This window comes from Somniosus microcephalus, chromosome 14 (genome assembly GCF_052327205.1).
Source record: "Somniosus microcephalus isolate GS21.2 chromosome 14, FLI_Smic_1.0, whole genome shotgun sequence".
Classification (NCBI taxonomy): domain Eukaryota; kingdom Metazoa; phylum Chordata; class Chondrichthyes; order Squaliformes; family Somniosidae; genus Somniosus; species Somniosus microcephalus.
Window position 1 is genome coordinate 87,472,236 of NC_141000.1, and position 16,406 is coordinate 87,488,641.

General features: G+C 44.3%; 1 protein-coding gene across 2 annotated transcripts in view; it reads left to right on the forward strand.

Moving 5' to 3' along the window:
* The window catches only part of ildr2a (immunoglobulin like domain containing receptor 2a), a 153,751-nt gene that overhangs the window by 69,873 nt on the left and 67,472 nt on the right, over positions 1-16,406 (forward strand). For both annotated transcript variants that reach the window (XM_086006882.1, XM_086006883.1), the window contains exons 2-3: positions 1,439-1,774; positions 3,290-3,409. In XM_086006882.1, coding sequence (XP_085863008.1) covers positions 1,439-1,774; positions 3,290-3,409 — 456 coding nt within the window. The remainder of the gene's footprint in view (positions 1-1,438; positions 1,775-3,289; positions 3,410-16,406) is intronic.

The window sequence follows — 16,406 nt, forward strand, 5'->3', positions numbered from 1 at the left end:
CTTGCTACTCTCAGTGCTTCTTCCAATTGGTGTTCAACATGAAGGAGTACTGATTCATCAGCTGAGGGAGGGCGGTAGGTGGTAATTAGCAGGAGGTTTCCTTGCCCATGTTTGACTTGATGCCATGAGACCTCATGGGGTCCTGAGTCAATGTTGAGGACTCCCAGGGCTACTCCCTCCCGACTGTATACCACGGTGCCACCACCTCTGGTGGGTCTGTCCTGCCGGTGGGACAGGACATACCCAGGGATGGTGATGGTGGTGTCTGGGACATTGGTTGTAAGGTATGATTCAGTAATTATGACTGTCAGGCTGTTGCTTGACTAGTCTGTGGGACAGCTCTCCCAATTTTGGCACAAGCCCCCAGATGTTGGTAAGGAGGACTTTGCAGGGTCGACAGGGCTGGGTTTGCCGTTGTCGTTGTCGTTTCCGGTGCCGAGGTCGATGCCGGGTGGTCCGTCCGGTTTTATTCTTATTGTTTTTCGTAGCGGTTGTTTACAACTGAGTGGCTTGCTAGGCCATTTCAGAGGGCATTAAGAGTCAACCACATTGCTGTGGGTCTGGAGTCACATGTAGGCCAGACCAGGTAAGGACGGCAGATTTCCTTCCCTAAAGGACATTAGTGAACCAGATGGGTTTTTGCAACAATCGACAATGGTATCATGGTCGCCATTACTAAGACTAACATTTAATTCCAGAATTAAATTGAATTAAATTTAAATTCCACCAGCTGCCATGGTGGGATTTGAACCCATATCCTCAGAGCATTTGACTGAGCCTGGTGTGCCTGGTGATGTTGGTGTTGGGGCTGATAGTGGAGAGATTCAGAGGACCAAGGTGAGATTTTTTTTCAAGGGCGCCGATGTTGCTGGAATAGATGGCAGCTGCAGGTGAGATGACAGAAGCGATCTGTCAATGGTGAGAGAGGTTGTTCCAATGAGGTGCCACTGGATAGAGAGTTGGCTCCAAACACTTGCAAGCTACAGAAAGCTCTATGTCTTACAAATGCAGTAACCAACAGTTTCTTATCGCTGAAACTGAACATCTGCAACATGGCATCCTTTATACCACTTCTGCAGCTGTCGGGTTATCCGATAAATCAAAGCAAACTCAACTCACGACAGAGTGAGCTGGCGTGTTCCCCGAGGGGGAGCACACAAAATTGCAAGGTAGGCTCAAAATAGCATTAAATTGGCTGTTAACAAGCCATTTAATTATCTAAATTGTCTCCCCCGCCGCTTGGTGTCTGGTCAGTTCTGCGCAGACAGACCTGACACCTGGGAGACTCATGTGGAGGCAGGTTGACAGTGGGTTTCCTACCCGCTGTCAATCTTTGCTATTTTGATAGCTGACCCACCTCCAAACCCCCCCTCTGAGCGCCGGCAAAATCCAGCCCGAAGTCTTTTTCATGCTTAACCAATTTTCTTTATACCTACAGGTGTATCTCTTGGCGTTCAAGTGACCATTTCTGAATATAAAAAGATAGCCATGTTGTTCCAGCCTGCTGTTCTACATTGTCAGTACTCCACCACGTCTATCCAACAACCTGTGGTGCAGTGGCGCTTTAAGTCATACTGCAAGGATCGTACCAGAGATGCCTTCAGCATCCACAGCACCGCTGCACACATAAGCCAGAAAGAACAGAATCCCACATGGGACCCATACCTAGACTGTGCGGACAACAGTCGCACCGTCCGAGTTGTGGCTTCCCGTCAGGGTTCTGCAGTCACCTTGGGAGAGTACTACAAAGGACGGGAAATCACCATCATCAACGGTAAGGATTTATTTCCAACATCTTTACTTGCTAATAATTCTATGAATAAGATAGTAAATTAATTGGATATTGGAGTCACTTACATTTTTTTGTTGCATAATTAGTATTTGCATAAGATATTTAAATAACAAGTTAACTTACTACTCATTAGAACAATCATGCATTACATGTCAAGTTGATGCGCTGGTGCAATTCCTAGCTTGCGTCAGCACAGGCCCCATTGTACTCAATTGATGCTATGGAGTGAACTCTGGACCACTTACATGATTTGTTTGTTTTGCACCTAAATAATTCAATATAATATAAATCTCACGTTTAATTCCTAGAGGGCTGTATGCATCTGCTTGGTCACTGCTGTGGGTTTACAGGCATGCCACCAGTGGTCAAATAGAGGCTTTCTCACATGTGCCAGCCCCATTTAACATTTGGAGGTAAAATTGAGTCGTGCCCCCTTTGGGGCTCTAACTTCACTGGGGCGCTACTTATTATAGGGGAGGGGCCAGCGGAGCACAACCCGGGGCCCAGCTGGACAACCAGGGATCAGAGTGCCAGCAAAAGAGACCGGCACTCAAGAGGAGTGCCTGTCAGACATAGCGTCCAGCGGTAAGTCAGGGGGCCCTAACGGTTACCGCCGCCGCTAACCTCGTGCTGAATTTCGCGGGAGGCGTTGGCAGCGCCGCGCCCGGGTGCTAGTTGCTTTGAGCCCCATTAGCGCCCTCTTAGGGAGGCGCAAATCAACCGAATTTTTCCCCCTTGCGCTTTGGATTCGAATAGCCAAAATTTTTAACTTTCCAGTTCTAAATGACTGTATGTATAGATCGTGATGGTCATAATTACCAGCTTTATCAGAGGGCCTCACCTACACTTACAATGGGTGAGACACAAATGTCCCTGTGGCTTCAACACAAAGGTCACTTTATATTCGTCCAACAAAGAAAACATTGGCTGCTGTACGTGTACACCATATAAGCTGATTATGACCTGGAATCTGAGTCCACTTGTGAAGTAACAAAACTCTACAATGTGTGGCTTTAAAGCAATCTCCATGTTCTAGAAAAACATATTTAAATATAGTCTCATTACAAAAATTGGAAGCAAAAATTTTGGTCGTGAAATTCATCTTGAGCGGTGGAGCAAAATGGGCGATAGGAAATCACTGGCCCGTTTTATGTGCTATCGTCCAAGGAGAATTTCACCCCATTGAGTTAATCATTTTCACAGTGAGTATCATACCTGAAATTTAAAAAAAAGATGATCCTGCTTTTCAGTCTGCTGAGAATTGTATATTACAATAGACTACAGCTGTCTGTCACCGTCTGTGACGGTAGTAAATTGGCTGCTCTGTCTGCAATAATATCCTTGTGCATTGAATGTTAAACAGGAATTCCTCACCAACAAGTAAGTAATGCAGATGGTAAAAGGACATTAATGAGAATGTATTGCACGTTTGTAGACTGAAGGTTGGCCTCCAACATTGTTCAGGTCAATTACCTACCATTGTTTGGTCTCTTACAGATGCAGATCTCCAGATTGGGAGGTTACACTGGGGAGACAGTGGGGCTTATTACTGCTCTGTTATCACTCCAGATGACATTGTGGGTAACAGCGAACAAAGGATGGAACTTCTTGTTTTGGGTGAGTATATAAGTATGTTTAAGCAGGTACCTGCAAACATGGTCACAGCCGAAGGTAGTAAATAGCAACTGTTAACTGGATCAATCCTCAAAATGTTTGCCATAGGATTTATTCCTAGATATGCACACACATTTATCTATCATATAGACTTGTTAAGTAGAGTAAGAGTTAAGCAGCCCAAAGAAGTGGGGTGATATGGACCGTTAAAACAGTTTATTGAAAAAGGATTTATTTGTAAAAATGGTCTAAATACTAAATTACTATGGGTCAGTGTAAGCCCACCACCTTATACTTTATATTATTATGTCATCTTATTTTTAAAATTTATACTCACAATAAAATGTGTTTTATGCTAACTTTGTCATGTTGTCAATGTTCAATTTTTGCACCAGCTGCAATTTTTAGAATTAGATATTAAAGCTAACTTCAAACTGAGTTACAGTGCCCTAAAAATATGTGTAGGTTACCCATTTTCCTTACTTTAGTCAGAATTAACTAAGGGAAAGGGGTAATTTGTGCAGAGTATTTACATTTCCACATGCTATTACTGCACAGTCCGTGTGGTGAAGGTACTCCCACAGTGCTGTTAGGCAGGGAGTTCAAGGATTTTGAGCCAGCGACGATGAAGGATTGGCGATATACTTCTAAGTCAGGATGGTGTGTGACTTGGAGGGGAACTTGGAGGTGGTGGTGTTCACATGCGCCTGCTGCCCTTGTCCTTCTAGGTGGAAGAGGTCGTGGGTTTGGGATGAAGGGCCTGTTGATGTGAGTCGGGTCTATTGGTATCTTGGAGTGGGAGGCAAGTTTATGTTTTGCATATACTGTAGATTCTTTGTCAGAACACAGTTTTTTTGGAAGTGCAGATCTGGATTAATTATCAGAAATTATATACATGTTACCATATGTGTATCATTACTGTATAGACAATGATTCTGGCAAATGTTTAATATTTAAATGTTAAATGTAAAATAATTTACAAAAATCATATATTTTAGGAGGCATAACCTCTAAAATGCAAAAGGATTCTGGTCAGACTATTATTTTCTTCTATAAAATGGGATTACTTGAACAGAAAGTACTCCCCTAATTAACAGTTATGAGCATTGGCACTGTAAAAAGCCTAACAGCTGAAGTTTAAATGCTTCATTTAAATCTCATTGACGTGCCACTGTGCGCCATGTCTGCGCTTGATTGGAACATAACTTTTTGGTGCTCCGACGCAATGGTGTCTTGACACTGACCGAGCCCTAAAAAGAGGATATTGGCTTCGCTGACATATGGCATTTATGTTTGTCTGACTGCAAGACCATAATAGATGACTAAAGTTGTGTTACACCAACCTGATAAAACAGACATTTAGTATTTATAAAAAAACAAATAGGAGTCGGAAGTCTGCTACTTATGTCTGGTTAATTACTCTTATTATGAATGACTTTGTAGAAATTGAAAGGGAAAATGCTAGCTTAATAATAGGAAAGACACTTAACAGGTTTAATGAATAGAATAAAGTTTAAATTTGCAACATTGTCCAACTAATATGATTTTAACACAGGTTTGATTTGATAGATGGAATAGCTAAGGGAACAATGTTACATGAGACTGACTCTGGCGGAGGTGGTTACCAGCTGAAATTCTTGAACAGTGGTGTAGAAATATAGGCCCGTAATTTCCGATAGGAGGCTTCCTGCGTGCAGATGCCTCCTATCGGGAAAAAATCTACGCCCTTACCCGAGGGCTCCCGAGGTCCGGACTCTTCTGCCCCTGGGCTTCTCCTGGCACGCGCGCAAAGGCCCAGGTATCCCAGGGGCGCAGGCGGTTCGCAAGCATCCCTGGGATCACGTGGGCCAAGCGAGCCAATGGGAGAAGGGAATCCCCCTTCATACTTTTGACAGGTAGACTCTGTCAAAAGTATGAATGGGGATCACTGAAAAAAAACACAACATTAAATGCATTTTTTTTAAATCACGTTTTTAAAATGAGTTAAAATTACATTCAATTAAATATTTTAAACAAAAATTTAATTTTTTGAAGAAAATGAAAGTTTTTTTTACGGGGCTAAAAATAAACTTACCTTCTTTAAAAGTATTTTTACATTATAAATGAGTTGGAAAAAAATTATTTTACTTTTTTAAACTCTTATGCTGGTAAAAGCAGGCCTTACGCCTGCCTTTACCTGGCGTAAGATTTTTAAGGGATTTCAGCGGGCAGAGGCTCTGCAGAAAGCGGAACTCTCCCCCCGCAGAGGCCCTTCTCCAGGGCAGGGGTGCGATCTGTCAAGAGGATTCTTGACAGATCGGAAGTGCCGGTTTTCAGCGTATGCGCTTCGCATGCCTGAAACCGGAACTTGCGAGGTCCCGACGGATGTGTACACAGCTCGTACACACTCATAGGGATCAGAAATTACGGGCCATAATAAATGCAGGTGTCCCAATAGTCTGAAAACCCCCAGAAGATACAGCCATCATTCACCACAAGATGAGAAACAAATTCTCAAATGTTGTTTAAAAATTGAAAGTAACTGTGTCTCTGGATGTCCAATCAATTCTGGATACGGATGACAATGAATAAAGATTTACTTAGGCTTGGGTTTTGTATTTTAAAAACATCCCACGCTGTTCTATAGGGTTTTGAATTCACAATGAAAATCAAAGATTTCCACACGTTGGAAGTCATAGAAAACACAGATTCCAGATGACTCATTTCCATGTGACTAAAGGGGCTTTTATGAATCATTTTTGTTACATGTTGACAGCATTTTGACAGCAGTTCTTTACACATATCTACAAAGAATGAGACGCACTTTATTTTTATCTCACATAGCCAGCAAGTAGAATCTGAAGCTTACAAATATCTGATTGAGTGAATTATAAAAGTGCTTATCTGAATAGCAAAACACACTCATTTATTCTGGTTAAAATCATAATTCATTTGTTATTGCTTTGAATCCAAAACACCAAATCATTTCAAATTTATTTGCAAATAATACATCCTATTTTATGTTTTGAGCAGGCCCATTTATTGTAATAAATATTTTGAGGTTAAGTTAGTTACTGCTGAAGTTAATGAATGAGAAGATCTACTTATTAGAGGTGTGATTAGCCACTGATTGCTTTGGCACCAGTAAAAACCAAAGGGGAAAGTTCTTGACTTTAGTAATTTTAATGAACAAGCAGACATAAGCATGAGAAGGAAGTAGAAAGTGCTAACGGAAGACTGGCCCATGTTTAGTACTGCTCTGACCATTCCTACTCCTCCACAAATGAATTAACAACTATCTTCAAAAAGTGAGGAGAAAAATAAACAATTTTTACTTATTTAAAATCATTAAAATGCAACTGTGCAGAATTAAGCACCTGTGGAAATGAGCAAAAGGTGAATATTTTATTCCAGATCTGGAGTTAGTAGGGGAGATTTCCTGGAACTGCTCCCAGATGCAGTGGATCAACAACAAGAACGTACATTTATAGAATGCCCTTAATATAACAAAATGTCCCAAGATGCCTCACAGAGATGGAATCAGACAAAAATGGATGGCGACCCACAGAAGGAGGGTGACCAAAACTGGGTCAATGAGCATCTGTGTCAGAGCTACTGACTCTGCCTACCTTGAAATTTCCCCTTTCCTTAAAATCATAAGGGAAGGTTATCCTGGATCTGCTCGCAAATGCATTGAATTGCCTGGGTGCAATGAATATTTTGAAAATTAGGCATGTTGGAGCGCATGCCAGTAAAGGAAGCTACCCAAATATATAATAAATAAAAGTGTGCATATCTAAATATATGGGCACATACTGAGGCAGATGTTACATTACACTGCTCACAGTAAATCAGATGATGTGCTGTTTTTTTAAGGACAGGGCTTTTTTTTATATTCGTTCCTGGGATATGGCATCGCTGGCAAGGCCAGCTTTTATTGCCAATCCCTAATTGCCCTTGAGAAGGTGGTGGTGAGCCACCTTCTTGAACCGCTGCAGTCTGTGTGATGAAGGTGCTCCCACAGCGCTGTTAGGGAGGGAGTTCAAGGATTTTGACCCAGTGATGATGAAGGAACGGCGATATATTTCCACGTCAGGATGGTGTGTGACTTGGAGGGGAACTTGGAGGTGGTGGCGTTCCCATGCGCCTGCTGCCCTTGTCCTTCGAGGTGTTAGAGGTCGCGAGTTTGGGAGGTGCTGTCGAAGAAGCCTTGGCGAGTTGCTGCAGTGCATCTTGTAGATGGTACACACTGCAGTCACGGTACGCTGGTGGTGGGGGAAGTGAATGTTGAAGGTGGTGGATGGAGTGCCAATCAAGTGGTCTGCTTTGTCCTGGATGGTGTCGAGCTTCTTGAGTGTTGTTGGAGCTGCACTCATCCAGGCAAGTGGAGAGTATTCCATTACACTCCTGACTTATGTCTTGTAGATAGTGGAAAGGCTTTGGGGAATCAAGAGGTGAGACACTTGCCACAGAATACCCAGCCTTTGATGTGCTTTTGTTGCCACAGTATTTATGTGGCTGGTCCAGTTAAGTTTCTGGTCAATGGTAACCTCCAGGATGTCGATGGTGGGGGATTCGGCGATGGTAATGCCATTGAATGTCAAGGGGCAGTGGTTAGACTCTCACTTGTTGGAGATAGTTATTGCCTGGCACTTGTGTGGCATGAATGTTACCTGCCACTTGTCAGCCCAAGCCTGAATGTCATCCAGGTCTTGCTGCATGCGGGCATGGACTGCTTCATTGTCTGAGGAGTTGCTAATAGAACAGAATACAGGAAACTTTCGTTTAACCGGTGGTTAAATGTCCGGAAAGCTCTATCTACCGGCAAAATTCAGGAGCCGTTTCCTATAAGTTTTTTTTACTTCTCGTTGCTTTTTTTTTTCCAGTCAGGCTCTGCAAGGTCTAGCTGAAGCTGTTGCTTAGCTACAGAGACGCTTTTAAGCTGCGGCCGACTGTTTTGAAGCTGTTGCTAAGCAACAGGGTTTGTTGATTCACACGGAGCTCAAAAGCTCCGTATGTTTTAACATTAGCGCTGGTTTCTACGGCAGTTTTGATGGTACGGCACCAGCTCGGTCCCGTCAGTGCCGGATACCAGAAAGTTTCCTGTACCATGCAATCATCAGCGAACATCCCCACACCTGACCTTATGAAGGAAGGAAGGAAGGTCATTGATGAAGCAGCTGAAGATGGTTGGGCCTAGGACACTGCCCTGAGGAACTCCTGCAGCGATGATTGGCCTCCAACAATCACAACCATCTTCCTTTGTGCTAGGTATGACTCCAGCCAGTGGAGAGTTTTCCCCCTGATTCCCATTGACTTAAATTTTACTAGGACTCCTTGATGTCACACTTGGTCAAATGCTGCCTTGATATCAAGGGCAGTTACTCTCACCTCACCTCTGAAATTCAGCTCTTTTGTCCATGTTTGGACCAAGGCTGTAATGAGGTCTGAAGCCGAGTGATCCTAGCGGAACCCAAACTGAGCATCGATGAGCAGGTTATTGGGTGAGTAAGTACTGCTTGATAGCATTATCAGCAGCTAGTTCTGGAGCACAAGTCTTCAGCATGACAGCCGGGATGTTGTCAGGGCCCATAACCTTTGCTTTATCCAGTGCGCTCAGCCATTTCTTCATGTGGAGTGAATCGAATTGGCTGAAGTCTGGCTTCTGTGATGGTGGGGACTTCAGAAGGAGGCTGAGATGGATCATCCAGTCAGCACTTCTGGCTGAAGATGGTTGCAAACTCTTCAGCCTTGTCTTTTGCACTCAAGTGCTGGACTCCACCATCATTGTGGATGGGGATGTTCATGGATCCTCCTCCTCCAGTTAGCATGTATGTAGTCCTCTGCAGCTACCCCAGGTTGCCACCTCATTTTAAGGTATGCCTGATGCTGCTCCTGGCATGCTTTTCTACACTCCTCACTCCTCATTGAACCAGGGTTGGTCCCATGGCTTGACGGTAATGATGGGGTGAGGGATATGCCAGGCCATGAGGTAACAGATTGTGGTGGAATACAATTCTGCTGCTGCTGATGGCACACAGCGCCTCATGAATGTCCAGTTTTGAGCTGCTAGATCTCTGTTCTGAATCTATCCCATTTATCACGGTGGTAGTGCCACACCACATGATAGAAATATAGAAACATAGAAGATAGGAACAGGAGTAGGCCGTTCGGCCCCTCGAGCCTGCTCCGCCATTCAATGCGATCATGACTGAACATCCAAATTCAGTACCCTGTCCCTGCTTTCTCCCCATATCTCTTGATCCCTTTAGCCTTAAGAAATATATCCAACTCCTTCTTGAATATATTTAATGAATTGGCCTCTACTGCCTTCTGTGGTAGAGAATTCCACAGGTTCACTGCTCTCTGGGTGAAGAAATTCCTCCTCATCTCTGTCCTAAATGGCTTACCCCTTATCCTTAGACTGTGGCCCCTGGTTCTGGACTCCCTGACCATCGGGAATATGCTTCCTGCATCTAGTCTGTCTAGTCCTGTTAGAATTTTATAAGTTTCAATGAGATCCCCTCTCATTCTTCTAAACTCCAGTGAGTACAAGCCCATTCGACCCAATCTCTCCTCATACGTCATTCCTGCCATCCCAGGTATCAGCCTGGTGAATCTTCGCTGCACTCCTTCCATGGCAAGAACATCCTTCCTCAGATAAGGCGACCAAAACTACACACAATACTCAAGATGTGGTCTCACCAAGGCCCTGTACAACTGCAGCAAGACATCCTTGTTCCTGTACTCAAATCCTCTCGCTACGAAGGACAACATACCATTTGCCTTCTTAACCGCCTGCTGCACCTGCATGCTTACCTTCAGCGACTGGTGCACAAGGACGTCCAGGTCTTGTTGCACTTCCCCTTCTCCCAATCTATTGCCATTCAGATAATAATCAGTCTTCTTGTTTTTGACACCAAAGTGGATAACCTCGCATTTATCCACGTTATATTGCATCTGCCATGCTTCTGCCCAATCACCCAACCTGTCCAAATCATACTGGAGTTTCTCGGCATCCTCCTCACAACACACACGCCCACCCAGCTTTGTGTCGTCTGCAAACTTGTAGATATTACATCTAGTTCCCTCCTCCAGATCATTAATATATATTGTGAATAGCTGGGGCCCAAGGACCGATCCCTGCGGTACCTCACTAGTCACTGCCTGCCACTCGGAAAAAGAGCTGTTTATTCCAACTCTTTGCTTTCTGTCTGCCAACCAGTTCTCTATCCAAGTCAATACCTTGCCCCCAATCCCATGTGCCTTAACTTTACATGCTAATCTCTTATGCGGGACCTTATCGAAAGCCTTTTAAAATCCAAATACACCACATCCACTGGTTCTCCCTTATCTATTTTACCAGTTACATCCTCAAAAAATTCCAGTAGATTAGTCAAGCACGATTTACCTTTTGTAAATCCATGTTGACTTTGTCCGGTCCGGTCACTGTTTTCCAAGTGCTCTGCTATTACATCTTTTATAATGGACTCTAGCATTTTCCCCACTACCGATGTCAGGCCTACCAGTCTGTAATTCCCCGTTTTCTCTCTACCACCTTTTTTGAACAGTGGGGTAACATTAGCTACCCGCCAATCCATGGGTACTGTCCCAGAGTCTATCGAATTTTGGAAGATGACCAGCAATGCATCCACTATTTCTAGGGCCACTTCCTTAAGTACCCTAGGATGTAGATTCAGGCCCTGGGGATTTATCGGCCTTCAATCCCGTCAATTTCTCTAACACCATTTCCCTACAAATACTGATTTCTATCAGTTCCTCCCTTTCATCAGACCCTATGTTCCCCGACATCTCTGGGAGGTTATTTGTGTCCTCCTTTGTGAAGACAGAACCAAAGTATGTATTTAATTGGTCTGACATTTCTTTGTTCCCCATTATAAATTCCTCTGATTCTGACTGCAAGGGACCGACGCTTGACTTCACCAATCTTTTTCTCTTCACATATCTATAAAAGCTTTTACAGTCAGTTTTTATGTTCCCTGCAAGCTTACTCTCATACTCTATTTTCCCCCTCTTAATTAATCCCTTTGTCCTCCTTTGTTAAATCCTAAACTGCTCCCAATCCTCAGGTTTACTGCTTTTTCTGACCAATTTATATATCCTCTCCTTGGATCTTATGCTATCTCTAATTTCCCTTGTTAGCCATGGTTGAGTCACCTTTTTTGTTTTATTTTTATGCCAAACTGGGATGAACAAATTCTGTAGTTCATCCATGCGATCTTTGAATGTTTGCCATTGCCTATCCACCATCAACCCTTTGAGTGACATTCCCCAATCAATCCTACCCATCTCACGCCTCATACCATCGTAGTTTCCTTTATTTAAATTCAGGACCCTAGTCTCTGAGTCAACTACTTCACTCTCCATCTTAATGAAGAATTCTATCATATTATGATCGCCCCGACCCAAGGGGCCTCGCACAACAAGATTGCTAATTAATCCTTTCTCATTACCTAATACCCAGTCTAAGATGGCCTGATCTCTAGTTGGTTCCTCGACATATTGGTCCAGGAAACCATCCTGTATACACTCCAGGAATTCCTCCTCCACAGTATTGTTACTAATTTGGTTAGCCCAATCTATATGTAGATTAAAGTCACCCATGATAACTGCTGTGCCCTTATTGCACGCTTCTCTAATTTCCCTTTTAATGCCATCCCCGACCTCCGCATTACTGTTTGGAGGTCTATATACCACTCCCACTAACGTTTTCTGCCCCTTGGTATTTCTCAGTTCTACCCATACAGATTCCACATCATCAGAGCTAATATCCTTCCTTACAATTGTGTTAATCCCCTCTTTAACCAGCAATGCTACCCCACCTCCTTTTCCTTTTTGCCTATCTTTCCTGAATATTGAATACCCCTGGATGTTGAGTTCCCAGCCTTGGCCACCCTGGAGCCATGTTTCCGTAATCCCAATCATATCATATTCGTTTACCTCTATTTGCGCAGCTAATTCATCCACCTTATTACGAATGCTCCTCGCATTAAGACATAAAGCCTTCAGGCTTGTTTTTTTAACGCTCTTAGATCTTTTAGAATTCTTAACTACTGTGGCCATGTTTGATTTAAACCCTTGATTTCTCTCTCTGCCACTTTCGTTTTTCTCCTTCCTGTCTTTTGCTTTTATCCTTGTTTCCCTTTCCTCTGCCTCCCCGCTCAGGTTCCCAACCCCCTGCCATTTTAGTTTAAACCCTCCCCCAGAGCACTAGCGAACACTCCCCCTAGGACATCGGTCCCGGCCCTGCCCAGGTGCAAACCGTCCGTTTTGTACTGGTCCCACCTCCCCCAGAACCGGTTCCAATGCCCCAGGAATTTGAATCCCTCCCCCTTACACCATTCCTCTAGCCACATATTCATCTGAAATATCCTTCTATTTCTACTCTGACTAGCACGTGGCACTGGTAGCAATCCTGAGATTACTACCTTTGAGGTCCTATTTTTAAATTTACCTCCTAACTCCCTATATTCAGCTTTTAGGACCTCATCCCGGTTTTTACCTATATCGTTGGTACCTATATGCACCACGACAACTGGCTGTTCACCCTCCCTTTCCAAAATATTCTGCAGCCGCTCTGAGACATCCTTGACCCTTGCACCAGGGAGGCAACACACCATCCTGGAGTCTCGTTTGCGGCTGCAGAAACGCCTATCTATTCCCCTTACAATAGAATCCCCTATCACTATAGCTCTCCCACTCTCTTTCCTCCCGTCCTGTGCAGCAGAACCACCCATGGTGCCAGGAAGTTGGCTGCTGCTGCCTTCCCCTGGTAAGCCATCCCCCTAATCAGTATCCAAAGTGGTATATCTGTTTGAGAGGGGGATGGCCACAGGGGACCCCTGCACTACCTGCCTGCGCCTAGTACTCTGCCTGTTGGTCACCGATTCCCTTTCTGCCTGTGCAACCTTTGCCTGCGGTGTGACCAACTGCTTAAACGTGATATCCACGACGTCCTCAGCATCACGAATGGTCCAGTATGTATCCAATCGCAGCTCCAGCACCGCAATGCGGCCTGCCAGTAGCTGCAGCTGGATACACTTCCTGCACACATGGTTGTCAGGGACACAGGAAGTGTCCCTGAGTTCCCAGAAATGCAGGAGGAGCATGCCACAGGGCCGAGCTCTCCTGTCATGACTTACCCTTTAATTAATTCAAAATAAATTAAATCAAATCAATCCCACCAATTACACTACACTTAAATGATATATATTTAAGGGCCCTGGTTTACAAACTGTCCCCGCTACACCACAGAGAGCTTAGAAACTATAAACCACAGAGTTAAAGATTAAAAAGAGAGAATTACTCCCCAACCAATCACTTACCTGCTTTCTGGTGACGTCACACTTCGATTACTTTTTACTTCTCTCCCTCTCTCTGAGATTGGTAAGCCTACTTGGTCTCTGCCGCTACTTTATAGCCTCACCGCCGCCGCCGAGTTTCCCGCCACCGCTCTGAGGCCTACCTGGTCTCTGTCGCTGCTTTATAGCCTCGCTGCCGCCGCCGAGTTTCCCGCCACCGCTCTGAGGGCTACCTGGTCTCTGTCGCTGCTTTATAGCCTCGCTGCCGCCGCCGAGTTTCCCGCCGCCGCTCTGAGGCCTACCTGGTCTCTGCCGCTACTTTATAGCCTTGCCGCCGCCACCGAGTTTCCCGCTGCTGCTCTGAGGCCTACCTGGTCTCTGCCGCTGCTTTATAGCCTCGCCGCCTGATGGAGGATGTTCTCAGAGTGAAGATGGGACTTTGTCTCCACAAAGACTTTGCGGTGGTCACTGCTACCAATACTGTCATGGCCATATGCATCTGCGACAGGTAGATTGGTGAGGACGAGGTCAAGTAGGTTTTTCCCTCATGCTGGTTCTCTCACCACCTGCCGCAGGCCCAGTCTGGCAGCTATGTTCTTCAGGACTCGACCAGTTCAGTCAGTAGTGGTGCTATCAAGCCACTCTTGCTGATGGACATTGAAGTCACCCACCCAGAGTTAGGGTTGCAAAATTCTGGGAATTTTTAAAAGAGGAAACTTTCCATGGGAATTTTCGGGAATTTATGGGAATTTTGAGTTTTTTTGCACACTGATGGTTTTTGTCTCTGACCCTTATATTATCTTTGTCGTCAAAATAGACATACTGTTCCATACAAATAAAAACAGGCTTTCAAAACTTTATTTAGGTTATAATTTTGAACTTCATTGAACCCCCACAAAAAAGACCCATCTAAAATAAAATAAAAAGAGCGTCAGCTTATTTAGCCTGTAATTTGTCCTTATTTTGTCCCTTTGAGTCTTCTACTCATGAGTCTTCTGAGTCTTCTACTCCTCATTGCTCCTCCTGATTCTCTGGCTCTGACGTGTCCATTTCCTCCTCTGTGTCAGTGTCTAGCTGTGTGGTGGACACTTCTGTATCTGGCTCAATAAGTTGTAGGTTCGCCCAGATAGCCACCAGTTTCTCCACTCTCTTGTTAGTCAGCCTGTTGCGCACCTTTGTATGCGTATTCCCAAAAAGTGACCAGTTTCGTTCAGAGGCCGCTGATGAAGGTGGGATTTGGAGTATCACCGATGCAATAGGTGACAGGGCCTCAGATGCACAAAGTCCCTTCCACCAGGTATGTGCACTGATATGCTTGCATGATTCCCATATCCCATCCTCATTCCAAAGACCTTGCTTGGTAGAGAACTTTGCCAGACTTCCCAGAACTTTGCCCACATCCAGATTGAGATGGTGTGAGAGGGTAGAAATCACACTCTAAGCGCTGTTGATCTGTTCTCCAGAAAGTATTGGTCTCCCAACATGCTTTGGGTCCAGCATGTATGCTGCAGCATGAATCGGCTTGACACAAAATTCTTGACGTGTCTGTATGAATTGAACAATTGCCTTCTCCTCTGCTTTGAGCAGCAGGGATGTGGGTAGGGCAATGCTGATTTGTTCTTTTAAACCAGTAAAAAGCCTGAGAACATCTAACAAGACAGCGTCATCTCCTTCAATCTGAGCAATTGCAGATGCTACTGGTGAGAGTAGTTTAAGGCTGCTAACCACACTCTCCCAAAACACATCATCCAGCAGTATTTTCTTGATGGTGGTTTCCATATCCCCAGACTGGGATATTGCCATTTCTTGCAGCGACTCCTTACCCTCCAGAAGGCTGTTGTACATTATGACAACACCACCCCATCTAGTGTTGTTGGGCAGCTTCAGTGTGGTGTTCTTGTTCTTTGTCATTTGCTTGGAGTTGTAGGTTGCTGCAACTACCTGTTTTCCCCTGACATACTTAACAACTTGCTTGGCTCTCTTGTACAGTGCTTCCATGGTTCTCAAACCCATGATGTCCTTGAGGAGCAGGTTAAGCCCATGAGCTGCGCACCCAATAGACGTAATATGAGTGAAGTTGTTGCATTTGGATAAATGCTGCTGCATCTTTGTGGCATTCTTTACATATGGCTTTCTACAGTGTTTGCACATGTACACAGTCTTTCCATCTTTAATGCCTGGGGTAAAATGCTTCCACACATCCGACGGTAAACGTGGCATTGTTCTATGCAGAGAAATAAAGGGCATTCATGTCTGTGTCGAACTGCGGTCGATCAGCACGATTGCAACAGGGTGAGTACATTTTTGCTGATGCTCCATGTGATGGAAGCATGACCTGTACACACACGATGCTACATCACCAATAGTGTATTATTTTGTATATTTTAAATTGAAGGACAACAGAGTTCAACAAGTAACTGGTTTATTTGGTATAAAGTCTGACTTACTTACTGCATCATCACAACATCAGCAGAAAACAAAATGACTTCCCTCAGGACCCCTAACCTGGATCTTAAAAAAACTATAGCAGTCTTGCAGATGCCTGCAGGCCAATCACAATTCGATATGCAAATATTACAAATAGAGGGAGCTAATCGCTCATCCACTCATCCAACCAATCAGGACACATTTGTTCACAGTCACACACAAAACTTGTAATTATTAAAACAAGCCAAGTAAGAAGATAAACATATATTGAT